This window comes from Synchiropus splendidus, chromosome 3, assembly GCF_027744825.2.
Source record: "Synchiropus splendidus isolate RoL2022-P1 chromosome 3, RoL_Sspl_1.0, whole genome shotgun sequence".
Classification (NCBI taxonomy): domain Eukaryota; kingdom Metazoa; phylum Chordata; class Actinopteri; order Syngnathiformes; family Callionymidae; genus Synchiropus; species Synchiropus splendidus.
Genome location: NC_071336.1, coordinates 10,565,338 through 10,592,620, shown reverse-complemented (window position 1 = coordinate 10,592,620; position 27,283 = coordinate 10,565,338). Strand labels below are relative to the sequence as shown.

Below are 27,283 nucleotides of genomic sequence, written 5' to 3'. Positions count from 1 at the left end.
ATAGTCAGACATCATGCATTATCCTCATCCATATCATCATCGTCTGTTGTGTCGATTAAACCTTCCTAAAGTTACAGTTAGAACAGACACAAATCTAAATGACTTTCGGAATAATAATCCACGCTATACATCTCTGTTTGCAAAATAAGACCATTGAAACACTTGATACTCACTTGACCTTCCTCAGAGCTGCAGGTCAGCAGGAGGAGAAAGGAGGTCAGCAGTTAGTGGAAAACAGTGACACGACATTGGAAAAGAGAGCCAGTCCAGAACAAATTCCGTCTTTAAAATCAAGTACTACCTTGTAAACTCTCAGTCCTGTCAAGAACGACTGTTGACAGAGGGCAAATGATAAACATCTAAACTGCCGTCCTAAAAATACTGTCTTTGGTAGCACCTAGAACAGGATGCAGTTACAGAAGTTTGAGAAGAGAAAGCTTCACAGCCATGCTGGCTGAGTGCACCAGACACCAGGGAATGACTTCCTCATCAAATGGCTGCCTCCTGATAACAACCAAACAATCCTCTCTGAGGCCGACTTCCACATGAACAACTTGGAATGCTACAGAATGTTTTGCAGTTATAGCCTAAAGGCTTGAGAATCAGAGAAGCAGTTTTCCAAACGCTAAACAAATGCAGTTCAACCTGTTTAAAAATAGTTTGGTTACAGGTTGTCTATGACGCACTTTTGAGGTGCCTCACCTTATCAACATAATCATGACTCATCAAACATCTGCTCAAACATGGCCTCCTGACCACAAATTGAAAAAGGATCATTAGACAGCACTAAACAATTCACACAGACATTTCATGTGGATCAAGTCAGATACAAATGTACATTTAAGAAAAGCCTTTTTCCTTTTATTGAAAAGGAGCCAGTAGCAAACCTTTACAGGTGTTCAACATTGAGGGACACCAGCACTGTAGGAACTTGCTCAAGCATTTGGGACGGCCATTCTTAGAAACTAAAGTTGCTCTGCCGGACAGGCTACTGAGGTGAGCTCACCTGCTCATGGATGATGTCAGAGAGCTCCTTCACCATCTCCTTGAAGTTGGACTTGAGGCCTTCGTGGTACTCAAACTGGTCTTCCTTGATTAAACGCTCGTTGATGTCCAGGGCCATGCTGCAGGCTTGCACAAAACGCCTGAGACAGAAGGTTTATTCCTTTATGACGACAGAGTTTTCGGAAAAAATCCCTGACAAGTTAGAAACTCTGTGTGATGACAATGAGAACTGAGTAATCCAAGTGCTACTCGGGGAAATTTCTAGATCAGGCCTGGCCAACCCACAGCTCCCGAGCCGCATGCTGCTCTTTCCCCGGTTTCATGCGGCTCCTCACCAAATGAGGCACCAAATTGGCAGGGATTTTGGTCAAGTTGCCGTTGATATGATTGTTTATACAGGAAATGGGACGAAAAAGCAAGTGCTATCCTTGTTCAAAGACTTAACTTTCAAACATACACAATAAACCTCGCCGCACGTGCACCACAATGAACACGATTTACTTGACTAGGTTCTACGTGTCACTTTGTCATTCTCTAAACTAAATGTATGGCATGTGTTTCACCAGTTATTCGTGGTGAAGTCTGTTTCATTCAGTGGAGTGAAGATGAGGTGCTCCAGTCTGCAGCGTCGCTCACACACACAGACTGAGGTGACGATATTGGTGGCATGAGCCACTTAAAAATATATAGCAGTAAAATATCTATCTACGCCGCTTGATATTTAAAGGAGGATCACAGTATAATGTATGAATTTAAAAATACATGCACAAGGGACATACGCCAGGACGCGCACCAGCAACCTTGTGGCACACTGGGATGTGCTTTAACTGCTATATACCTGCTAAGTCACGTGACCAGCTGTTCAGGTGAGCTTTACAGCCCGACATGTTTGTAGGATGTGGCTGTTTTCAGCAACACAGTAAAACAATGTGTGAGGAATCCTCCTAGTTATATAACCCAGATCATCACCAATGACAGCTCTGCATTAATGGGAGGCACATGCAGTTTACTTCGTCAGTTGTGGAGAAAAATCGTACCTAAAAATGTCCTTCAGGTCTTTCACCTTCTTGTTGTTGGACTGGCTGGACTTCTTATCATCTAGAAAGGCTCTGGCGTAGGCCATCGGACCAGCATTCACCTGCGAACAAGCCACATCTGTCACCGTTATCCGAGCAACAATGCTTGACCAACAAGACACACGCTGTTGTGTTGCCATTCCCAAAACAGAATCCAGACACATTGATGTCACAGCAGAAATGTTTCCTTTCGTGAATGTGCTTTTCGCACGTGTTTACGTTTGAAAGCTTCGAGTCACCTTTGTACAATACAAGTCACAATTGTTAAGCTAAAACCTAACGTAATTGCACAAATGTTGTTAGAAACAATAAAATAGAAAAAAAAGAAAATGAAAAGTGAAAAAGGAGTCACAGCACTCGGGAAACGTCTGTGTTTCCTTGATGTACCTGACTCTAGGGCTTCACAAATCACACCTTTCATTAACTTTTGAGGCTTATGCCAGCAAAAATTCTGTTTCAGATTTCACCTTTGCAAAAGTTGATGAATCAGCATTGTGGGTCATCACCTTACCTGCACAGAGACGCAGCCCTGAAGTTTGAGCTGCAGCTGGATCATGTCCACCTCCTGGCTGGAGCAGAGCTTAGTCAGCTCAGCTGTGCGGGCCTTCATCTCGTCGATGGCCACGTCCACTGGCTTGAGCTCCACATGCTTCTCCCCCACCACCTCCACACGCTTCTTCACGTAGGGGAAAGTGTTGGCGGCTGATGGTCAACAGAAGGTGCGAGTCAGTAACAGAAAGGAAACATACAGCGGTGGTTCTCAATACTTGTGAGGACGATCCTCCTCTTGCACTGCTCCTCCACACCACCATGTTTCTTCCCTGACAGCGTGTATGGACTCTCAAACACAAAACGGTTGATGTTGTGATTCTTCTCAAAGTCTGTCTTCTTCTCTGGAGCCTCCTTCTCCTCAAAGAAGGGCTTGACGAAGGTCACCTGGACGTAGGCAAATTTGGACTCCAAGTCCTTTGGATTTACCTACAAGAAGCAAAGATGTGAAAAAAATGTTTGTATTTGAGACATTCTTCTTGTTGACTAGTGGACTTGAAAATAACAATTCAATTATTCACATCTCACCTAAAGTGAGTTTGTGAGTTGAAAATTAATTGGGATTGATCACACATGACCTTTGATAAGAAAATAATGTTTTACACAACAATAAAATGAGACGTGGTGCACCTTGTTTGAGTCCTGGATTATCTTGACGTTCTCTGGTCCAAACTTCTCCCCATAAAGTGCCATGAGTCGCTGAGAGATTTCTGCCAGCGTGGTGAGTTTGGGCTCCTTGTAGATGTACTCTTTGCCATCCTCTTCCTCAAAAAATCCCTAAAAACACAGCCTCAGTGAAGAAAAATGGCTGATAAAATCCTAGTTTAAAGTCACCTAGAGAAGTCAGATACCAATCAGCTATGCCTAAATTAAAGTGCCCACCTGCAATTTTGCAACTTAGTAACAGAATTGGATATTTCACTTCAAGCAAAACTAGCTAGCTAAACTTGTGTGTTCACAGGAAGCTAGAGTGGATAAGATCTGGGAGTGTCGGATAGTTGGTACACAACAAAAGCCTGAGCGCCTCCAACAATTCATTTCACACGCACTCACATTCCATTTCAACCATCACTCCAAAAGCTAACCACTGCCATGAACAGAACTCGTGAGCAAAGGCTATGGTAAAAACATTGACTGTGATTCTGCAACTCTTCCTGGCACAAAAATATTTCCTATCCTTTGGAGCCCCGGTGTGGTGCGCTAGATCCAGTTGGTAATGGGCCGCTCTCTTCTCTCATTGTGGGTGCTCATCAACAGGGCATTGTCTTATAGATTAAAAAAAACAAAAAAAACTTGGGTGTCTGATATAAATATTAGATCAACTGTGATTCATTTTACAGGAAACAAAGCAATGAGACTGAGTTTAGTCTCTTCAAGTATCATCCGGTTTGTTACCTTGGAAGAACTGACCTGTCCATAAAAAGCCACTCTGAAGAATGTCCCCAGCAATCTGCGGCCCGACTGGATCACCTCCATAATCTTGTTGTAGGCTCGGTGCAGCGTGTCATAAAGACGACTTAGTTTCTGCAAAAAAACACTTTTTTTCAACCATCGTAAAGTATTGACCAGCTGCAGAAGGGATGTGAATATGGATGCATCCTTGAAGTTTAGTCACCTCAAACCTGCTCCTTTCGGGGGGCTTTGAAATTAAGCTAGATGGAAGTTTCAATAAACAATTCCATAAATCTCAAGGTTGTGACAGGGCACATCTGAAACCACACCTGCTCTGCTACGACGGATCAGTGCACAACAACCTGGTCAACAGGTTTGTTTGTTTCACGCTAATATTTAGTAATTGTGCCAGAGGCAAAGGGTAGCCTATGTGTGCAGACGTTCCAGGACCTGTGATTGTCCATTGGCTATTAATAATTGGGCTGATGGCAGCAGCCCAAATATGCACATAACACATGCCAGTCCATCCGTGTGAAACATGAACCCTTCTGCATAAATAAGTTACTAAAGTCGAGACCGCAATAATTTACGTGATCTTGTGGAAATCGTGTGAAGATCTCTCACTTGACGGTTAATTGTGTAAAACAGCATGGCATTGAATGGCATTTCAAGCATCTACATAAGTTTGACAAGGAGGTAATGTCAGAATAAAGCTAGAAAAGCACTCAGAAAGCGCGAACCTCCGCCAATAAAGAATCCTTTATGGAACTGAAACTTGTCAGGTCGTGGTGGTGAATCCTAACCCCTAGATAACCAGGAATTATGGAAACCTAGAAGTGTACATTTTTTGTGTACTGAGTGCATGAATTGACGGTTAAAAAATGTTCTAGATTCCTCCCAAAATGATGTCATTTGTTCATTGTCCCATTTCACACCTTTCCCGAAAATTTCATCTAAATCCGTTTGGAAATTTGAAGCCCAATGCAGTCGAAAAAAGCTCAAGACATGGCCATGAAGCTATAAAAAGTGATGAGATGACGAATGTGCTCTTGTAGAAGCTGTCTTTTGTGAGTATGACGGATCTTCTGTGTTAACATGCCATGTACCTGAAACCTGCAGTGGCGACCAACTGATGAACAAAGCAATGTATGGGAGGGTGTTTAAGTTTTAAGCCAGTTGGGGAGGCTGTTTGTTTCAATAGTTCAAATGCTAACCAAGCTAAAGGCGTGTGTTCAGGTCTTTAGAATGGCGAGGCAAAATTAAGCAGCCGTGGTTTTGGTGTTGCTCTCTGTCATGTGGGACGCTGGTCGACCTACCTGGTACTCATGATGCTTCTCGTATATTGGGATGATCAGTTTAGCGACATGTGTGATGAGCTCATAGCGCTCAGCTTTCCAGAGTGCCTCCACGCAAACCTCAAGGTGTTCCACCAACACTTCCTATAAATGAGGCGTGTCAGTGACAAAAGTAGCAGTTTTAAGTGACCAAAGGTAACAGAGAGGCTTGTACTTCGGTGTAGTAGACATCCTGCATGCCAGTGTCTTCCTTCATGGCGGCTTCCTCATCAATATTGAAAGTGATCCTTTTAAAGGCTGCAAGACCACTGGGGAACAGCTCTGAGGACAAAACACAAGTGTCCCACGGTTTGTAAAAAAGGTTCCTCCCAATCTCAAACGATTGGTGTCAAAGATAACAAAAACATGGTAAGCCAAAAGGGCACCAGCCAGCATTTACACATTTCAACTGGCAACATGTCAAATCATGTCGGGAAGCCTTCAACAGATATTTAGGAATGCCAACATGAGATGTTGAGTGTGTGATAAGTGATGATGCTGCATGGTCCACTGCACCCTATTTGTTCTTCAAAATAGCAGTCAATTCCAAATAAACATCAGTAAAAAGAAATCAACCTGAAGGGGTCATGAAGGTTGGTTCGATTACATAAAGTCTCACTTTTTCTGTGCAAATATTCGGCGACCAGCGCTGCAACATGAACGTAACACATGGCGGCCTGCAGGAAAACACACACACAAGAGAATATTGAAGACAAAACTGAACGGAATTTTCTTGCTCTAAAAGATTGACTTCACAACTACCTTGAGGAGGTCAATATAGATCGAATAACAATAAAAATCAATAATTTCTACCCTTTTTTATAAGTTAATCAGAAAAAAAGGGACCAGCAGTGCTTACTGAAGGAAAACCTCTTGTTCTACTTGTTCACTTATTCATATAGAACTGTGGATTAAGCCTATTTTGTACAAAAGTGAAAACTGCGATGATCTTCTGAGACACCGTTACCTCAGATAGGTCTCCATTCTTCAGGTGTGCTCTGGCCATGCTGTCCAGCCAGGTCCGCCTCAGTTCTGGAGTGCTGGCATAGGAGCGGGCCAGGCTGTACTGCAGGTCCAGCAGCATCTCAGGGTCTTTTTCATGCTCCTTCATTTGGGCCGTGGCCATCAGCACCGTTCTGATCCTCTTGGTCAGACCCTTTACCTCTGATGGAAATGACGTAGACTAAAACACAAGGAAGAGCAGCGTCAGGTTGCAGTCGCTCTTTTGACTTCACTGACATGCTGCTACAAGTCCATGGACTTGGGTCATCTCTGCTGAAGGCTCAGGGCTTCCTGAACTGTACCTTCATGGCCTTGTCACTGTTTGCAAAGTTGTTGATTATAGAAAGTGACTCCTGGAAGCGGGAGCTGCCACTAAGTGCCACATCAGAGATCAGCTGACTCACTGCAATGATGATCTGCAGGACAAGGAACATTTCTTAAATATAAACAATATAAGTAAAATGAAAATGTGAGATGAATGAAAAAAATATTCTCACAATGAGACTATTAACTGTCACTAGGGATTTTCCAAACAAACATTTTCTAAAGCTACACGATGCAGTTTTTTTTAGTTAGAAGAAGAAACCATAACTCCTCCTTGACCTGCACTAGAGTCTGACTTTTAGACAGTTGTGGGAGGAACTGACATAAGAGTCAAATTCCGGTGAATGTGACGAGAACCGCAAATGCTACCAGACAGTCATCGGCTAATTTCGAGTTCCACCACATTCCTTCTACAACAGGTCTATGGTTCACAGTGTTTATCAAAAACAGATGAGATGAACAACAAATCACATGACTCCAAACACCTAGCGCCTTGTTAAACAAATAATACACACTGAATTTCTTTGTTTCATCCTCATTATCAGACCTGTTTCTGTTTATTTAAATCCACAAATGTTGCCGTTCTCATCACAGGAAAATGACATCGGACGACATTACATGTGCAACTTGAATAACTCGTGAAAGTTTAGCGGCCGCCAACCAACCGACGACTGGCCAGTCTCTGCTGAGGTTTCACCTGCAGGTGGGTACGCAGAAAGGTCTTCCTCTTAGTGAAGTCGTAGTTGTTCTTCATGAGCAGGTAGAGCAGAGCAGACGCCTCGGCGCGTAAGGACGCCAGTCGAGACACACAGCATTTGAGCACCTCGCAGCAAAGAGCCTCGCAAAGCGTCACTCGGCCCTTGAACAGCACCGAAGGGAACTGGTGGGATAAGTAATGTGTGAGAGTCACTTTTCAAAAAGGATTTCTGTAATATGTAAACAATTGTGGCGTCACCACAGCGAAAATGAGAGCTGGCGTGCCTTCAGAAAAATGATCATTGTCAATGATGAAGTCTCACGTGATCACATGAACATTGAAACAGCTATGATTGTTGTGGTTTTCGGCAAGTTTTGATCGGAATAATACAGAAAGATACATCATAATAACTGACAGCAATATGGAATAAAGTATACGGGACTCAAGTCGCACATCCGGCTGGACACATGAAGCGACAGACCAGGTGAAAACAGCACTTCTCAAATTAGAAACTAGTGTTTCTTATTGTCATCAGCTCAAAAGAAACCTGTCTGCTTCCTTGTTTCTATTTTGGATCGTTTTGTGACTGGCAGTTTTCTGTTTCTTTTTTTTCCAGTTTCGAAACCTCCTGGTGGAAACCCTGAATAGTGCTGTTGCGAATGTGAATAAAAAGATAAAGCCTTTAACTGCAATGATCACTGTTGCGACTACCCCTCGACTGCACTTTGTACTTGGGCACACCAATAAAAAGGATCTGTCGCAACAGTTTTCACACGCAGCTGGGCAAAGGACAGGCCCCTAAATAAATATATCGACAGTCAAGAAGGTGATTCATACCTTGTGAATAAAAGCCCTGAGGGCAGCAAACACATGCTTGAGGGCAGCCTCTGATTGGCCAACTTGAAGGAAGGTCAGGTAAACATCAAACACTTTCTTCATTAGGGGATTATGTCCTTCACTCTCCATGAGCTGGGTCTAAAACACATAAACCACATAAGCACATACACCATATTATGGCATGATCAGGGGCCCATTTCAAGAAGATGGTTCAGTAAAAGCCAGGGAGGAAACCACTCGCACAAGTTGCCCAACTCTGATCTGCAAAACTCAGGAGTTTTCCATTTCAGAACTGGGGTTAACAGTTAGTTTAATTGACCTACAGTCAAGGCTGATATGCAAACAGCTCACCATGGCAACATGTGAAGCAAAGTGTGGTTCTTCCTACTTCTCAGCAGAGATGTAATGATTAATGCATGTTTCTTCAGGTTCACAGTAGAGACGAATGAATGATGATAAAGTCAATGTCAGTGTTAATTAAGAGAAATAAAGAAATATCTTAGGTGTTTGAGCGCCCCCAACAGACTAGTCTGTAAGTAAAATGAAATATAAAAAGTATATTTAAGTAAACTTAAATTACAAGCGAGTCTTTGGTTCAGTCTGCCTCGTCAAACATTCATAGAATAGAATGTAATTAATCAGCATTGTACACATTTATTCAAGAAGCTGTGATGGATGCGAGTTGAACACTATAAACGTGTACGTAGTGGTTTTAGTACAGCTAACATCTACAACGTGATCGCTTCCACTAACACGCAATATTTAACTGTGGTGTAAAAAGTCAGTCACGTGTTTGCAGATAAAGAAAGATGACAGTCTGACCATGCAACGTGTGACGAAAGATTATATTTAATCAGAGTACAATGCTTTCTGAAAGTCAGATTTATGCTTCACATCCAGGTTCTCATGAGGGAATGACATAACACCCAATCAGGTGATCATCTGGGATTCCTGTGCCGTATCTGCGCTTCAACGGGGGAAACTCAGCGTTGTGCTGCTCGCAAGCAGGTTTGGTTCATGGCGTATGTTGACCCAACAACTGACAGAGCTTGGCTGAACCTGCTTCACTTCCAGGTAAACCAACTCAGGCTTTTCACTTAACCACCATTTTGAAACAGGCCCAAGGACTACTCCATTCACTGGCACTTGACTGGATGTTTATTTGTCAGCACTGACCTTGAAGCACTGACAAAAGAGAGCGAGAACATCCAGAACACTCAGGCAGACCTCTGTGGAGATGTTTCCTTCTAGTAGAGCCAGATGATGGATTTCTGCCTCTGAAGGGCCAGTCCCTAACACAGAAACACACAAGATGAAGCACGTAATTGAAAGAGCCTTTATGTGTGTGTGTGTGTTCTGGTACTTCTGTCTTTGTGAGAACCTGTATGAGTTTTTCATCAACAGAGTGAGGGCATTTTTTTTAAAGTGAGGACATTTTGGCCGGTTCTTACTTTGTCAAGCCTCATTTTGAAGGTTAGAACTACAAAATAGATGGGTTACTATAATTGGGTTTTAGTTTGGTTAAGCATAAAGGTTAAGTTTAGCCATTTGTTTTGGATGGTTAGGTTTAGGGTGAGAGGCTAGGGAAAGCATTATGTTAACATATGTCAATGACAGTCCTCACTAAGATAGAAAGACAAACGTGTATTTGTGTGTGTGTGTGTGTGTGTGTGTTTACGCATATCTATCCTATTGGGGGAAAACATCTCCTGGTGGGGCTTTGTGTGGCCCTTATGTCTTCAAGGGAACCCCCCAAGGTTAAGTCTCAATTTGAGGATGAAGACTTCAAAATAACTAGGTCATTAAAATTTGGTTTAAGTTTGGTTCTGATTCCTGGTTAAGGTGAGCCATTTGTTTTGGATGGTTGTGTTTAGGATGAGAGGCTGGGGGAAGCGTTACGGCAATGAGCGCGTGCATCTACCTATGTTGAGGGTGAGCGATGCCTCCATGGTGCTGAACTGACTGATCTTCGTCTGCAACAGACTGGCTCGGTTGTAGCGCATGGCTGGCATCGTCTGTGACTTCCTGTCCGGTGAGAAGAGCTTGGAAGCACACGCGTCTTGACTCCTGAAAGAAAAAGCCAGAACTACCTTGGACTGAAGACACAAAACACAAGTTCCGAAAGACATGAAAGAAGAAGATACGATGGATCCGTCAGCCATATACTCCTTACCTCCCAATATTGCGCTTCCCAATGTATCGGAATTGGACAAGGCAGATCCTAGGGAGAAAACAACATTGAAGACAATTTCAAATAAACCCATAGACAGAGTTGGGAAACATATTTTGAGCATCCTTAATTGATAGGAAGCATAAAAAACGAATTACTGTGAAATGACTGTAGTTAGTCAAATATAAAGACAGACTCATAAAGGCAGTCTAATCTAAAAACAAAAGTCCAAGTAGAAATAAATCGGTGGAAGTGGGTTGTATGTATAGAAATTAGAAGACCATGAACACAACTATAAACATCTATTTTAAACATGGTTGGTTAAAATGCAAAAATGAATTACTGCCACTCACTCTAGTAAACTCAGGAAGTTCATGACATCTGGTGGGTTAAGTTTCATCCAGTAAGCAGCCAAAGTGTCTGTGGTGAAAACAATGACAACATTTGCAGTCATTAAAAGAGGTCATACAGCAGAACAACATCACTTCCTGACTGCGGTGATCTCAGTAAACAACCGAAACTCACCTTCTGACAGAGTTTTTACAATGTGCAGGAAAGAGAGCAGTAGGCCTCGGATCTCGTAACGACCCAGTCTGGATGTGGACGGGACTGGACTGCTGCTCATGGAGGAACCGCGTCTCTGCAGCTGTGACACAAGTCGCACGGACGGCAGCACGATCATGATCCATTCTCGGGTAAACCAAACACTATGCCGTAATAACCTCAAAACTGTCCGGCGTTCCTAGATCCATGAAGAGCGATCCTCTGGAATCCTCTCTCCTTACATGGCCATTCTGCAGCAAAACACCTGCAACCAGAGCACTCTACAAGGTTACAGGCACAAAGCAGTAGTCTTGGTTTAGTCTGACAACTTTCTGATTCAGAAAATTCTGGCATCCAAGACTGCAATTTATATTCTCCATAATAAGAAAAAGAATCAAAGATAATATTAATAACATTTATTATTATAGTTATTGTTAGAACAATGGAGGGTTTTTGAGTCTTGAAAACATGACAAAAGTTAAAGTAATAGCAAGTATGAACATTCAAAAGGGAACAAAAGTCTTGAGGACTATTGGCACTGGATTAGTTTCAACAAGGTTGGCGATGTCGCTGCTGATTGATGGCTCATTTGCACAAGACAAGAGACATCAGAGAGCGTAACATGAGGAGAACAGTCTCCACCAGTAATTGTGAATGCTGTTTACAGTGCGTGCTACACTACTTCCTGATATCCATGCCAAACAAAAACACTGCGCTGACAACAAGTACAAGACCTCTTACTGCCAAACAAGATATTAGACTGGAACTGGACCAAGCACGAAATTGAGGAAAAATTTTCGTTTGCGGGAAACATAGGTTTCAATTGCAGTTCAATGCCATGGTTCACAACCACAAAATATGGCAGGAGATATGGTCTATTCGCGCTGGGTCAGTGTTACCTGGGCATATCTTTAAAGACATCAAAAATAACAGATATGGTGAAATCCAGGGGTCGGGAACCAGCTGTGGTTCGAGCTTCATGCTGCTAAGATTGAGCCACGTCACATCAGACTAATAATTATAGGTGTTTTGTTGACAACAAAGTGTTAGAAATGGGGCTGTTTTTGTCCGTATGTATACTGACTTCTTTTTCCCACTTCTCATCGGAGCGTTGCGCTGCTCAGCTGACCGGCAATGGAGGCGGAACCATGTTGTAGTGATCAACTACTATGATTGGTTGACTGGACTGCAGAGCATCATGGGAACTGTTTCGGTCATTGTAACTTTATTATTGACAGTGATGGGACCAATTATGCTCTGTACAATGTTACCCTGTCAACGACAGCATTAGCAGGATATGCAGCAAATGTAGCCTCGGGGGAGACACAAGAGTACACAAAAAAAAAAGTCACAACTGTGGGACAGACATATTTATCTAGCTCACCATGGTCTTTGTCTAGCGCGGCGCTGACTCTCCTGCTGTCGACAGAAGTATTGGACATCAGGTCATCCCTGGAGCCCTGGACATCACAGTAAAAAAAAACAAAACATGGTCGTTCTCCATACTTTAGAAAGAAACAGCATCACACACTTGCACTCACATTAAGACCTAGCCCCGGGCTGGAGGCGGAAGACTGTGCTGACAGCTGCTTTAGGTTTCGGTAGAGTAGCTCCAGTAGTGGAAGGTAGAGCAGACAGATCCTGGCCTGCTGGTTCTGCAACAGTCAAGAAAGATCAGATTGTTATCACGGTAAAAATGGAGGAAATGTGTTCAGTCACTTGCTTACTTTGTAAGTGGTATAGCGGTCATCAGCGGAGTGCTTGATGAGGAGGTTTTTAAGGACACTCACGGCCAGCTGCCGGACCTCTGGGCCTTGCAGTAAGGCCTCCACTACTTCCCTCATCAGGAGACCCACCAGGAAATGGTTCCGACAATAGTCCTCAGTGAGGCTGAACTCCAGACTTTGATCTGTGGTCATACAGAACAGTTAAAGTAAGGAAGTAGAAAACCCGGGCTTCACTGTGCACACTGCGTTTCTCAGTTGTGTTGACAACGTGGGTGAATGTAGAGGTCAGTGAGCTCTACAGTTTGTATCAGAGGGTGTAAACAAGGAGTTAAATTTAAAAACAAATGTGCACAGAGCAGCATTTTAAAGAAAATGGAACATTACAAGTGTACATCGTGCAAAATTGCAGTTAACATTTGAAGAAAAGATGTAGAGAGAATTATATGTTTGTTTCTTTCCAATGGTGGTGCAGATTTGGAGCTGATGTCCATTTGAAGTGAAAGTGAAAATATTAGCATCAAAATAGACGCCTATGAATAGGTTTAAATAGTAGAAATCTTTCATTCAAAATTCTACAAGCGCACGGAGCACCCAGCATGTCTTATGAAGATGAACACGTTATATACTGTACCTTTCACTTACATTCAAACAAAAACTTAAAGTTCCAAAGGTAAGCGGCAAATATCATCAGATATTTGTTTTTCTCCATACTGGTAGTCTCAGTAGTAATCTAGTTGTCTTAAACTTAATACCTGTTTACAAAGCTCTTTGTGCGTTTGGTGTAAATGAAGCAAATTATAGATGTGCATAGCAACATAGCAATGGTTAGCCTCGCGCTTAGCGTAATCATCATAGAGAGTCTTTTAGAGGTCTTACTCCAGGATGCAGTCTTTTAATCACAATAGATAGAAGAAAAGTGAGAAATGCCAGAAACCTTGACCACATGACAACAGTCCTCAACAGCAGATCAACAAAAGTGAGCAGCTAATATTCAATTTCCTTTAGAAAATACCAACATGGCAAAGAGATGCAAATCTTATGAATGGTATATTAAGATTTCCTCTACTGTCAGAGAGAGAGGGAAAGATACGTGGGCAGCAGAAAACAGGTTCCCCTCCAGGAATCAGGAATCAAGATGACTATGGAATGAAAGAGGGTAACTCATTCAGGCTCAAACCCACGCAGGCAAAAAGAGGTTAGGCTAGCCTTAGCTTTATCCAAGCATGTCATCAAATGTAAATAAAGATGGAGTTTTCACAGCTCTAGCTAAAATGCACCTGAACAAACAAACAGTTACAGTAAGCTAGTGGTGCAAAAAGACGTAACTGAAATAAGAAAAGAGAGGATGTTTTAAGACACTAAACCCAGTTCTGTGAAATATATGGCGCAACTATTTCATGTTGATTTCATTTAAATCTCCATGGCAATAACATGGCAAAATTACTTTTCCATGGCTGGATTTGGACCCAAAGTAGGATAAGAATTAGTTTCATTTGTACCCATTTGTAGCAGATAGAGTAATTGGGTTGAGTTGTGTTGTGGTGTGAATGCCATGTGTGAAGTAGCAGCCACGCTAACACGCTAACACCTGATATTGCCATATAAGCTTGGTGTATAGCAAGAATCTCACGTTCAAGCATCAGTCAACAGATTACAGATGTTGTACTGGGCAAAACATGAAACAATAGGAGCGCAATACATGTTGCGTTCATAACTTTGCTCGGTATATTTGGGGTTTGAGTTGCTGTGTCCTCCATCTTTATGAACATGGCATGCGATGCCTGTGATGACAGGATGAGCGTGCTGCACGGAAGGAAGAGTGCTGGCATTTGATCACAGCAGCCGGGATGGCGGAGCGGTGAGCATTACCTACCTACTGGGCCAAAAAGCTCCGTCGCATACGGAATAAAATCTGACCACAAGCACAACGCACACACACAAAAAAAACAGAAAGGGGAAGTTGCGTGATAAATAAAACAAAGTTGAGTAAAACTTTAAACAATCCATGCTGTTGATAATGCACTCTGTGAGGGGTTAGATTTATGAGGAAAAGACGCACAAAACTTCACAAAAGGCAATCCTCACCTTGAACCCTTTGCAGTTTAGTGCGACCAAATGCCATGGGGAGATTGAGGGGGATGAAATGTTCGTGGTTGCACACTGACATTAGGAAGTCAAACTTCATCTCAGTAAGACCCTGAGCAAAAAAAACAGCCAGATGAACATGGTTCAGAATACATCACTTTCATTAAGTTTTTTAAAAAACTGATTTAGGTATTTTACATACATGAGGGTTTTACATTTTACTAGATTTACTTGGAAATTTCCATATCTGTTATTACCTAGCACTGGACTTGGCTGTAACAGGCTCTCATACACAAGAGGTAAGACAGTTTTTGGACTTTTGCACTTAAGTTGACAGCAAACATTTTTTTTAAACCAGCCAAATATATTCCTGCTAGCCTGAGTGAAAGTTTTTACACACCTTTGGGTCCTTGAGAGTGAAATGACACATGTAGTGGTTGATGAGACTGAAGGCAAAACTTCGGTTCATGAAGGTCAAACACCTCTGTGAGCAGAACAAGTGTCAAACTGTCAATAAAAAGAGAGCGCACACCTCCTGCAAGCAGTTAAACAGATCACACCTGAAAATGTAACTAATAAAAACCATCCTATGTGACTGCCGAAACCTGGGACTGAACCGGGGACCTTTAGTTGAACGCACTCCCAGCAGAGCTATTTCAGCACTTAGAGAAGGCAACATCAGTCAAGCAGATTATAAAGAGAGAAAACATCCTGGATTCAGGGAGTGATCCAGATCATTCCCATAATCCAAGATTCATTGCTTGTCCTGTTTCACACATTTCCATTACATTTCAATTTATTTCGGACACCTACAGACAGACAAACCAAATCCAACAAAAACAAAACCTACTTGAAGGAATTTCAGTGACTGCAGGATTCAGCAGTATAACACCTTCATCTCCATAAGCTTTTAGCTACTTAAGAATGTTTATGCAATTTAGTTTTAGCACTTAAATATTGTTGGGACATAAGTAATGTCACTGGCTTGGTTCAATATCACGTGAACCGCATGTCATAATGACTTAGACAGTATTTGAGCACTAATGCTGCATGAGATTATAGGTCACTCAGGTCAAATGAAAGTGCCATTTGTCTGCGTTAAGAAGTTGTTTAACTTTCAGCAGTGTTGGCACATGATTTCATTATAAATTACACAATGATGTATTGAAGCAATTAAACTTAATCCACTCCATGTGAACACACTAATCTGTGTATGCCTCCCCACAAACGCTCTTGAGTGTCAGAGGGTGCGAGTCCCCATAGTCTTCATAATATTGAAAGATTTAAATGTTGGACTGAATTAAGTGTTTCTTTATGAGCTCAGATGATCATTCTCCAATTAGATAGAGATGGAAAAAGAACAGTAATTATATAATTATAAGTTATATCTATACTGTAATTGTAGACTTTTTCCATTTCCATTTATTTCAGTCCAGTAACTGAGTGCTTTGGTAAGTTTCCAACAATCAAAGCAACTCATTTTCCTCATGAGCCCATATTTCGGAGGTTCAGACCTTGATGAAAGCAGCCAGACTCAGGTTGACGCAGCGAGCTTCTTCTGGGATTTCTGTGTGGCGGATGGTGATGTGCGGCATTATGGACAGCACCAGTGACTGGAGTGCTTGATGGAAGCTGTCTGGAAACCTCTGACTCCGCGGCATCTGAAGGGAAATTGCAATAAATATAGGCAAGGGATGACAGATAAAGAATGTTAAACATAAACAACATGAAGAGTTTCTCACGACTCAGGCTGGGTGAGTTTCCATTGTCTTGTTCACAGACTACACAGAGGTTTATAACTTCACACACACCTTCATACGGTTTTCCTCCTGCAGATACTGGGCCATGGACTTGGCCATGGTTTCAAAGAAGAACCAGGAATACTAGACAGAGAGAAGATAAAATAATTATTTCCGTAACGAACCATCCTCAACCGAGGGTTTCATCACAGTTCCTCGGTGAATTCTGCCATCTGCTGGTCACATGACATCAATACCTCGACGGGTCTTGAATGAAAAGCAAAATTTATTTAAATTAAATTAATTTAATTAGATAATTTCTTTAATTGTCAATGAATTGACTACCAGGTGGGAATAAATGAAATGAAACAATCTCAAACGAAACCATCAGATAAATATATATCGCCTTTCTTCATCATAGTTATGTCTACTTTTTTCCCTTAGAAAACACATGCACTTTATATTCAGCTCTTTCAGCAACATACTGTGCACCTGAGCAGCAAAAGTCAGTGTTTTGAGATATGCTACCGCCAATGTGCGTGCAGGATTTTAAGGTGAAACATTACAGTTGCCCTGCTTATGTACAGTGAAATGACATTTCTTCAAGCTCCTTCAAATTTGAAAGCAAGATTTAAATCTAAGAACAATTATTTGTTTTATATTGTTTGTTTTAACAAATAAAAAAATAGAGCAACTAGTTAAAGAATCACAGTGTAAAGTGATACTGCAGCTGTTACTTAAATTTGTACCTTGAGTAGTTTATTGCTTGTGTTAAAGTCGGCTGTCTGTTTGAGGATGGCTGTGACTGAAGTGGCCAGCACCTCATGAGTGTTGGCAAGGTGTCCTGAAACAGGACTGCGGTTGGCAAACACAAACTGTAAAGCAACACACAATTAGTCCAGAAGCAAAACAATGGAAAAACAAGCTACAGTTAATGTACCTTAACATAGGAGCGCAGAAAGTGCTCCAGCCCTTCTTCATGACATCTGGAGACAATGTGGATGATCACACTGAGGGACGAGATCCAAGTGAGAAAATGGTGGCTTCCAGTGAGAGACATTTGTGTCTCCCGTTTCTCAAAGAACAGTTACAGTACTTCTAGCACTGACCGGAGGGAGTTGACAGCAATGTCATGGGCAACTTTGGTTGTCGTTGAAAGCACCTGGAACAGCTGATTCAGCACGATGGGCAAGAAGTTGATGATAACGTGTGTCTCCATGGCATGAAGGCACTGATGATGAAGAGATAAAGAAACATTGGATGAAGAAAGGTCTTTAGAAAAACCTTCAGCCTCTCACCTTCAAGTACTTGATGAGTTCCGCCTGGTTCCCCTCAGATGTGACTGCTATGAGCTGACAGTGCTGGAAGAACTTGTGGAGGTGAAGGTCCTACGGAGGAGATGATTTGTTACAATATACTCATTTCGTGTAAGAAAACAAGTAGAGGTGCAGACTGTACCTGAGTGTTTATTGTTGAGGCTACATGAGTTCTGACTCGAAAGAGCGTCTTTGCGTTCTCCACCCATTTGATGTCTGGCTGCGACTGCTCAAACACAACAACATATCTCATTGTGTCCCTTTCTTTGCTCCAAAATCATCTCATACATGAAATTCAGCATTTAATGCATTTAATAGTACCCTGCCAAAATTTCCCAATTGGGGGAGGAAAAAATGCAATCTAATCTAATCGTCGTGCTTATACAGAATAATCACATAAAGTAGCAGTAACAGGTTCATACTAAGAAGAGTTATTATATAACAACAACATTGTGGACGTTAGCGGGTGCAAGTTGGAGGAGCGTTCACCCTGCAGTGGAGTTCAGGCTACGATCAGCTTCCAAATCTCAGGTCAGGTTTTTCATGCAGTAGGTAAAGCCGCCGCAGTCGTGGAAACATTTCATGGTTGTGCTATCGTGGTTTGATTTTTCGCAATATTGCAAACATGCGACTGAAGGGGTTTTAGTGACTGAATATGAATCTTTTACCATGGTTAGCCAGCTAACAATAATAAATGCTGAAATCCAAGTCAGTCAGGCAGTTGGGCCTCAGTGATGAGAAATGAAAAGCTAAATATAACATGCAACCTAAAATGCAAAAACAGTAAAACAGTTGTTTCGTTTGTATCATTAGAGTAAAATATTTGTATATAAAGAAGCAATTTAGAAAGTTCTTCTGGCACAGTTTGAAATAACATACAGTATGATTGTCTTCACATGATATTGTAACTACATTTGGTTACACTTTAGATTGGATATGTAAGCATAAGTAAACTACTTATTCATGTGTGCATTAGCAACAGTGTATTAGCCAATCATTCTGAAGTACTGATCGTGCTAAGCCTGACTAGCTTCTATCCTGGAATGGTCACAGAAAGATCACCATGGCACCGTGACATGATATCAAGCACGAGAGAGAAATTACGAGTCAAAAGACCAATAGGTATTGTTTGATGAATGTTCAGACAGGTTGTACCTTTCGGGAGTCCTGGCACAGGTATCCTGGCGGAAGGGTAGCAGCGACCGGGAGATGAAGCTCCGTGGACTGCATCCTGCCTTCTTTCAGCAGAGGCATCCATGAGTAGCCCACTGTGGCACGTGACGAACACCAATGAAGCATTCAGTTCTGTTACAAATGGGATTTGACTCCATCAAATGACAAGGGCCTCACCTAATGACTCCACTCCTTCCCTCTTCTTACTGCCAGTCTTGTTGCTGGACTCACAGCTAATGTGATAGAAGGTGAAAAGGACGTGGTGTTTTTCATGCAGGTGGACTGGCAGCTCGACCTTCACCTGTGAGTCACAGCAAACATTCAGAACCAGCTCATCAAATGTAGCAGAAGTTTTTAAACGGTAGCACTTTGACAACAGAAGCAGCAGGATCAAGCAAAACTATTTAGCAGGCGTTTTAAAATCTCAAGAATTTAGAACAAACCATTTTGTTACTTTTTTAAATACTTTTTAAACTCCCTCCCAAAACAATTTTTTGAGTCATTTGGCTTCAGTTGAGTTTTTTTAGAGACAGTTGTACTAAATGATTGCTTGACAGTCAACACATGGTGAAAACACTGACTCAATTTCTTTCACAGTATTCTTTCCTAAATTGGTGTAACCCAGCTTAGCACATGTAAACATCGACAGGGTAAATCAAACAACATGAATAAACTCCGTTAATACAAGATTGTCATTGCACGCCATTGAAAAACGAATTATTAAATAACAGGACGATACACATTTTGTCCACGTGGGGAAGCAAATGAAGCCTCCTGAACATGTGACTTTCTTGAAGGAAGTAATGCAGAACAAGAGGCCATGAGGAGATAATGCCCATTCTGTAAGCGCATGCCGTTGTGTGAGTGTGCATGTGTAATGGTTTTTACTTAGGGGCAGTGCTATTAAATACTTAATCTTGTAGATATAAAACGGCCATATGGACCCTCAGCATTCTGCCCATTACCAGCGTGTACCCCTTTAACTAAGCGCCCTCATTTTCTTATGAGTCCCTCGGTGCTGAGACAGATTTATAGGATTAACTTGGCATTTCCTCAGAAAGAGATTATTAGGGAAGAAAAGCCCAGTTTGACTCTTTGCCGCTACGTTGAATCTAATTCCTCCTAATTGGTGATTTTACTGAGCAGCTCACTGAGTCATCACGCCGTTTTGTTTGATGTTGTTACATAATTTTTGGTGAACACACATAATCTCACCTCATCATAGAACTCAGGGCTCTGGTTGTGGTGCAGGACCGCTGCGTAGCTGCAGCCAGTGAAGAGTGAGTCTCCTGGTTTCCCATAGATGCACTGAAAAACACAGGGCCGAGCAGTGAGTCTTTGAAGCTGGGTGAATGCCAGTCAGACTTTGAAATGCTAACACTTTACAACGCACAACAACAAAGCCTTCAATCATAAAAACGCATCAACTCAAACCGTAATGGATCAAACAGACTGCATGTCATTTTTCTCTCACAAGCTCTTGCACAAGTGATTTTGACAACTCTGCAGCAATAAGGAGTGTCTTAGTTCAACAATCAAGGGTCGCTTCTCAAGCACAACCATTCAGAGTCAGGCTAAAGTTGCACTCAGATTTCATGCTCAAAAACAGCGGGAGAATTATATTTCTATAACGTCAAACAAAACCAGGGACTCTGGTTGGGGAAATTTTCATTCAAACAATCGATTATGCATTACATTCTCTCAAACAAGCCAGTGCACAGTTCTGTACCCAACAGTCTGAAGACCTTCTACGGTGAGAGTCAAACAACAGCAAATACTCCTATCATGCAACCAAAATTCATATCTGTGGCTCAAAGACAGATCATCTAGAATATTAGATTTTCTTAGAATTCAAACACATTTCTTTTTATTAAAATGAAAAAATGGGATAAAAGGGCTAAACTAAAAATTCAAACTTGGAAAAAAAGAGAATCTGAGCTTAACCGGCAGCAACCTGCGGGAATCACGAGGTGCAGCGCACTTCTGGAGGACAGCCTTGATGAAAACAAAAGCCACGACAGGAACCACACTGCAGATGCTATTCTGATTATCTAAATGGGCATGAGGGCCCGGAGCTGCGTCTGATTGAATCTCTCCACTGTTAGCAGTGAACCAAGCAGGCCGCTCAACATACAGTAAGTGAGCGTGGAATTTTGAGGAACTCCTCCTCAGTGAAGCAACAGCAGGAATTTGTCTCAAAATGTTTGCCACTAGTTGTATAGTTACTTGAAAGAATAGAAAAAGGACACCTTTTTTATACTTAATCATAATAATGGTGTATTAAATCCAGTTCATGGTTTGGATACGTTTTCTTCTAACCCAAAATACCTACTGATGCGCACATACCAGACAATCATGGCGAGGAACAGATGAAGCGATAAAGATGATGTAGAGGACAGGGAGGCAAAATACCACTGAATGAGTCGCATCGCCGTTGGTAAAAGTAACAATGCCAAAACATAACACGATTGTTGTCAGCAAGTTTATCTAGATGCACATTCCACAGTCCAGATAAAGATGAACTTGGGTTCCCCCTGTATGTACAGTATATTTAAGACTGCCACAGACAAAACACAGATTAGTATGTGTGGTCTCTGTCTTGCTGTGGAGTGCTGAGAAAAAAAATAAATAAAAAAGACAAGACAAAGAGGGATAAACAATTTTAAAAGTCACAAAATAGTAGAAATAGCATAGAAGTGTTATACAGCGGGCCACTGAGAGGAAAGAAGAGTGTTGGGAAGAAACCAACTTCACACTGGGAGGTTTGTATCTGAAACTCTCAAGGTGGTCATGTCATGCATGTGGTCATTCAGCATAAGCCATGTAGCTCTACATTTGAAAAAATGGACTCACCTTTACAGGAGCAGCACCTTCTTCATCTGTGTCTCTAAACTGGATGCAGACTGCGATGTTCCTCGCCTGGCAATAACACTTATTATATCGTTACTGTCATCAGTTTCATCGACGTCTGACACACCTTAGTGAAGGTCTTCTGGTTGTCGTACTTGAGCTGAAGTGGGTAAATGTAAAACTGGTTCTTGTAGGAGGTGAAGGGATAGTTGTACTTGGCCTCATCAGGGAGAAACTCCTCCACTTCCACAGACACTCGCTCGCATGCATCCTCAAACGGCTTCACCGGTACGTATGAGGAGGTGACTGTGTCTGAGAACAGAGATTTATTGTTTTGGTTGAAGTCTCACATCAAGAACCAAGTTCACCTCTAAAGTCAGACCCGGCTGTTGAATCGATAATCTTGAATGCTTCCTGGCAGGCATTCAGAAAGCTACTCAGTGAGATTGCCTAGGATGATGCAGCATGACTGGCTCTTTTTTATATTATGTCATTAAACAACATCAGCCTCTCACATAAATATTCCCAGAGCATCTGAATCATTCCAACTCTGGGTTCTCTTCCATCACCCTCATTGAAGAAAAAGATAAGCAGCTGAGAGTCAAAGAGTAAAGATAATAACCTGAAGAATTAAATATTAATATTAATTTAAAAATAAATATCAAGATTAAGTAATACTCTGAAATAACATGTATTATACACATTAACTTTTAAATACTATCACTTCCTGTTTACCTTCCATAGTAGTATGCTCTGGAGAACTTAATAAAAATCGGAAACATGACAACTGAAATCATGTGGAAACCTTTGTAACCAACTTGAGGATCATGAGTGACAGGGACAAACACACTGCTACATACTGGGGAAGTCTGGCGGTACACACTCAACGGTGACGTTGAGCTGACCCGGGATGACCTGGAGCTTGCTCTTCTCCGGCCTGTCAAGAAACAAACAGATGCAGATGTTTCCCAACAGCCAACGGGAAAACATGAAACAATGCAAATAGTTCCTCAAACGCTGTCATTCACACTCAGGGGTTTAAGGACATTCATACACATGACATAAGGATTTTATTTTTCATTTGTTTCAAGGCAATCATTGTATATGCTAGAAACTGACAGGAAATCCACCCATACAAGGCAGTAACAACATGGCATCTGCCTGAGTGGACTCACTTCCTGATATCAGCCAGCAGCTTGATGAGGTCCTCAGTGGTGATTTTGCTGCTGTCCTGTCTATAGAGAGGAGAAAACTTCCCATCCATATCCAGACCACCCTGAGCGTCCTTGAACACCTGCCTGGAAACAAAAGCAGCATTTCAGTGAGAGGTTCAAATCTCCGACTGAAATAGATTCGACTTCCACTATATCATGATCATATCATATTAACATAAGCAACAGCTTGATAAAACCATGAAGTCAGGACATGTCTTACTTGGCAGCCCAAGCAAATGGCATCCTGTACTGTCCAAGTCGTTGGCAGGTCTGCTTGGCAGCTTTGAGAACCTTCTGAGCTGTCTGAGGAGACAGCAAGGAGACAACACTCGTGATGCAAACACGACAGAATGGCCAGAGTCAGCAAAGGATTCTGCACCTTGCTGGCATCCGAGGTCTTCATGTACGGCTCAGCACAGTGGGTGATGCCATTCTGGAGCACCTTCTCCACACGGGCCACCAGGAAGATGTCAGCGTGGGGGTTGGTCACTGAGAAAATACCCTAAATGAGATAAAGAGAGTTCTAATGACCTGAACAAAAAGGGCATCATTTAAAACTGCAGAGCTTCCAAAAACCCAAAACACAGCGGCTAGATTGTCACGGGTTAATGCGTTGCCGTGCCAGGTTTTCAAACGAGAGCAACTTAAAATACTGATCTTTTCCTTCTCCCACTGTCAGAGACAGCTGGAGGCAAAGAAGCAGGGCTGGAGGCAGGATAGGTAAAGCCTGTTGCCTGTGATGTAACAGGACTTACTGCTTTTTAACAGTTTTTTTTTGTGCAAATAAAATCTGTGTAAATTTTATGCCAAAATTTATTAGTTCCACTTTAGTTCTAGGTCCTATCGATAATAAATTATTATTGTGTCATAAGGCATGATATTGCACCCATAAGGATTTATATAAGATGATATGACTATTCATAATCATATATGACAATACTAACTAAGTTGAATGAAGTATCATAAAATGCACAATTTAAAATAATACTGTTGTTTTACCTTATTTCAAGTGATATCATACTATGTGTTTAGGTTGAGGGTTATGGTTAAGGGCTCTTGAGTCTTTATAACTTGTTAAATCCCCAACATACAATACTTTATCAACCTTGTCATAAGTTACCATATGAGTATTCATAAGAGCTTCTATGAAGCCTTATAAATTCATTATGATTCATCATTACAGATGAGACCTTCGCCTAAGCATTAACATTTTATTTTACCCCCTTCCAAAAAAAAAAAAAAACTCATTCAAACAGCAAACACCCACCTTTTTTTATGGGCAAAGACATTTTATGGGCAGCTCTTGCTCATGATGTTTGGAAAGTATTCCACCACACACACACTGAGGAGGGGAAAAGACGGCGGTGCAGCTGCAGTGGAAGCCCCAGACTTGGACCACACCCAGAAACTAAATTAAAGTGCGGGACACCATGCTATAATCACAATAATCACCGAGGAAGTTTGGTGCTGTGCTTCTTCTGAAGGCTCCCGAAAATAATGTCACATTTAGAAATTCAATTTGGAGCATTCACGGTTATGCTAATAAGAGCTTACTAATATGTATCTCCTGGATCCATCAGGAGAAAATCCTGGAGATACATATTGTGTGGGGAGAAACTGACTTCACCGAAATCACAGATTTCAGTAACATTAGATATTAGATATTCCTCTCCCGCACTGGAAAATATATATTTGGATAAAGCAGAAGGACACCCAGAGAAACTAGGTGAGGGAGACCGTTGTCTCTGCAACAGGCATATGGAATGTAAAATGCTACTATCAATGTCAAGTTCAAGTTCAACAAGAATGTGTGGGTGTGTGTGTGGAAGGTCTAGTACTTCTTTCGTTGTGAGGAACAGAATGAGTTTGGTAACCAAAAGGAGAGGACATTCTAGCCACTCCTCACTTTGGCTGAAATTTCAAAATAACTCATGGTTAAGTTAGGTAATGTCTCAGCGTGTCCTTACTAACGTGTGTGTGTGTTCTTGTACTTCCTCTACTACTATCTTTATTAGAACCTGTATGAGTTTTTAATCACAGAGTGAGGACATTTTTGCAAAGTGAGAACATTTTGGCTGGTCCTCATTTTGTCAAGCCTCGTTTTGAGAGTTAAAACTTCAAAAAAATGAACAGTTATCATAACTGGGTTTTAGTTTGGTTAAGAGTAATTTAGCCATTTGTTTTAGATGGTTAGGTTTAGGGTGAGAGGCTGGGGAAAGAATTACGAATCTGTGACAAATGAGTGTGTGTGTGCGCGTGTGTGCTTAAGTATATCTATCACAGTGAGCCCCAATTTTGGGGAAAACACCACCTTGTGGGGCCCCTATGCGTTTGTATAGCCCTTTTGCTGGACCGCACAAGGTAAATTGAAGATGGGGATTTCACAAGTTATTTTAATTATAAAATAAGTGTAATTACCTTTAAGTTTGGTTAAGTTTAGACATTTGTTTTGCATGGTTACGTTTAGGACGACGGGCTGGGGAAAGCATTATGGCAATGAGCGGACCCCACAAAGTGGATGTGACAAGCCTGTGTGTGATCATTTATCTATCCTATATAAACAAAATGTCAGAGAAAGACAAGGGTTTAAAAATGCTAATGATTCATCACATCCTTAAATCCGCACAAGTGGCATTGCAAAAAAAAAGAAGCTCTCTGACGGAAACACAGTTCATATTTTCCTGCAGGGCTCGTTTTCAAACTGAAAGGAGTTCAATGAAAATCCAACTGCTGGATCGATTCAGTCAAACCATTAGGCAGCTGAGAGGTGGTAGTAGATACGGTAAGTTTTGTTTAAGATTCCTGACAGTGTGTCAACATACCAGGAGATCGTCAAAGTAACTGTTAGACCTTCCAGTTGAACATCTTGGCCTGCCCCAACCTGGACAACTAAAGCCTATTTTGAAACATGTCAGGGAAGTCTCTGGATTTTTTGGGGAGTCAGCTGACATTATAACATGCATGACACAGCCTCCTGGACCTGGACGTGAGGAGGTTAAAGAATTACTAAAAATGTAATAAGACTTAGTATTATGTGAGTATTAAAAAAATCCAAAAGAGAGGAGAGATCTGACTATTCAGCCGGGCTATTAATAGTTTCAAGCCATGTGTTACATTGAGATGAGGAAACAATATCGTGTTTTCCAGGCGATTAAAAAACATCACATCACGGACTGATCGAGCGAATGCAGAGGAACCATCGCTCACAGGTGCCTACCTGAGTAGGAAAACGCAGCAGAGCCTCTGACACTCTCTGCAACACAGGAAGACTGTTCCCTCTGGCTGAATCGCCGTTGGTGACCCCCTCCCGCACTCGTCCGTCCCCCTCTGAGTCAGAGGAAGGGGAGAGTTTGCCAGAAGTGTCAGTCAGCATCTCCCTGACACAGGGCGGGTTCAAGTCCACGTGGAAGTCAGCAGAGATCTTGCAGTTCTTGGAGACATCGAAGAGAGCAAGACTGACGAAGAAGGGTTCCACCTGCACATCAGAACCACAGAAGGACAATCACATGGGGCTGAAGAGACCTTGATGTACAAGTATGGAGTCATTCCATGTACACGTGTAAAAATGAATGCAGCAGATGACAGTGAAAGAAGAACAGTTTAATGGTTGAGTTCGATCAAACAGTATAAGTTTACCTAATATGAAGATGTGCGGGTGCAAAACTAGAGAATAGGATAACTTTAGCGGCTCTTTTTGCAAACCCTACTCATCTGTGGAACTCAACAATAAACTGGTATTACTTCCTCTAATCACACAGGAAGTGGTCCATTTTATTTACTTCAGGGAAGCTTGATGCCGGGTCAGCATGAATTATGGAAGCTCCTAATCTGGGTCAGGCCATCTTAGGCTGAAGAGGAAAAGATTTTTCGGACCTGCACGTGAAGACGTTTCCCATCAGCGCAGTCTTGTATGCTGACCTAAAAGGATTCAGTTTATGGACTCAGCGACTGAATGCACGTTAAACATTCATGCGAAACAGGCCCAAGAGATGCTCTTAACAGTTTATGATTTACTTATGGAAATTATCTTGGTTTATATTTGTATTTTTCTTGTTTTTTAATTATATCTGTGTAATTTAATTGATTTTTTCTTTTTATTTCCTGAACACATTAACTTTAAAGCGTTTATTTAACTTCAAATGTTAACATTTGTAACTCATGTCCGAGAGTTATTTTTTATTCACACAGTGGTGGAAAAAGTACTTCAGGAAGTTTCTACTCAATGTTACCTTGAGAAAGTGATAATTTGG

At 41.7% G+C, this 27,283-nt stretch overlaps 1 protein-coding gene across 9 annotated transcripts in view; it reads right to left on the bottom strand.

Moving 5' to 3' along the window:
• The window catches only part of dock11 (dedicator of cytokinesis 11), a 44,664-nt gene that overhangs the window by 2,810 nt on the left and 14,571 nt on the right, over positions 1–27,283 (bottom strand). For 4 of the 9 annotated variants that reach the window (XM_053861236.1, XM_053861233.1, XM_053861242.1 and 1 more), the window contains exons 12-53: positions 26,251–26,508; positions 23,413–23,535; positions 23,254–23,336; positions 22,995–23,117; positions 22,680–22,756; positions 21,947–22,131; positions 21,823–21,888; positions 20,185–20,277; positions 19,147–19,270; positions 18,952–19,064; positions 17,939–18,022; positions 17,779–17,868; positions 17,590–17,711; positions 17,421–17,490; positions 17,230–17,355; positions 16,553–16,624; positions 16,256–16,402; positions 15,142–15,225; positions 14,742–14,853; positions 14,530–14,568; positions 12,657–12,838; positions 12,471–12,584; positions 12,314–12,389; positions 11,109–11,194; positions 10,912–11,032; positions 10,740–10,806; positions 10,390–10,437; positions 10,138–10,283; positions 9,393–9,508; positions 8,217–8,354; positions 7,380–7,562; positions 6,661–6,774; positions 6,324–6,539; positions 5,976–6,033; positions 5,532–5,638; positions 5,339–5,461; positions 4,026–4,154; positions 3,261–3,407; positions 2,849–3,059; positions 2,593–2,783; positions 2,043–2,143; positions 1,007–1,145 (exon numbers count right to left, since the gene is read on the bottom strand). In XM_053861236.1, coding sequence (XP_053717211.1) covers positions 1,007–1,145; positions 2,043–2,143; positions 2,593–2,783; positions 2,849–3,059; positions 3,261–3,407; positions 4,026–4,154; positions 5,339–5,461; positions 5,532–5,638; positions 5,976–6,033; positions 6,324–6,539; positions 6,661–6,774; positions 7,380–7,562; positions 8,217–8,354; positions 9,393–9,508; positions 10,138–10,283; positions 10,390–10,437; positions 10,740–10,806; positions 10,912–11,032; positions 11,109–11,194; positions 12,314–12,389; positions 12,471–12,584; positions 12,657–12,838; positions 14,530–14,568; positions 14,742–14,853; positions 15,142–15,225; positions 16,256–16,402; positions 16,553–16,624; positions 17,230–17,355; positions 17,421–17,490; positions 17,590–17,711; positions 17,779–17,868; positions 17,939–18,022; positions 18,952–19,064; positions 19,147–19,270; positions 20,185–20,277; positions 21,823–21,888; positions 21,947–22,131; positions 22,680–22,756; positions 22,995–23,117; positions 23,254–23,336; positions 23,413–23,535; positions 26,251–26,508 — 5,004 coding nt within the window. Of the gene's footprint in view, positions 1–173; positions 190–1,006; positions 1,146–2,042; positions 2,144–2,592; positions 2,784–2,848; positions 3,060–3,260; positions 3,408–4,025; positions 4,155–5,338; positions 5,462–5,531; positions 5,639–5,975; positions 6,034–6,323; positions 6,540–6,660; positions 6,775–7,379; positions 7,563–8,216; positions 8,355–9,392; positions 9,509–10,137; positions 10,284–10,389; positions 10,438–10,739; positions 10,807–10,911; positions 11,033–11,108; positions 11,195–12,313; positions 12,390–12,470; positions 12,585–12,656; positions 12,839–14,529; positions 14,569–14,741; positions 14,854–15,141; positions 15,226–16,255; positions 16,403–16,552; positions 16,625–17,229; positions 17,356–17,420; positions 17,491–17,589; positions 17,712–17,778; positions 17,869–17,938; positions 18,023–18,951; positions 19,065–19,146; positions 19,271–20,184; positions 20,278–21,822; positions 21,889–21,946; positions 22,132–22,679; positions 22,757–22,994; positions 23,118–23,253; positions 23,337–23,412; positions 23,536–26,250; positions 26,509–27,283 lie in introns of all 9 variants that reach the window. The other 5 variants (XM_053861237.1, XM_053861234.1, XM_053861240.1 and 2 more) reach the window with 4 other exon arrangements.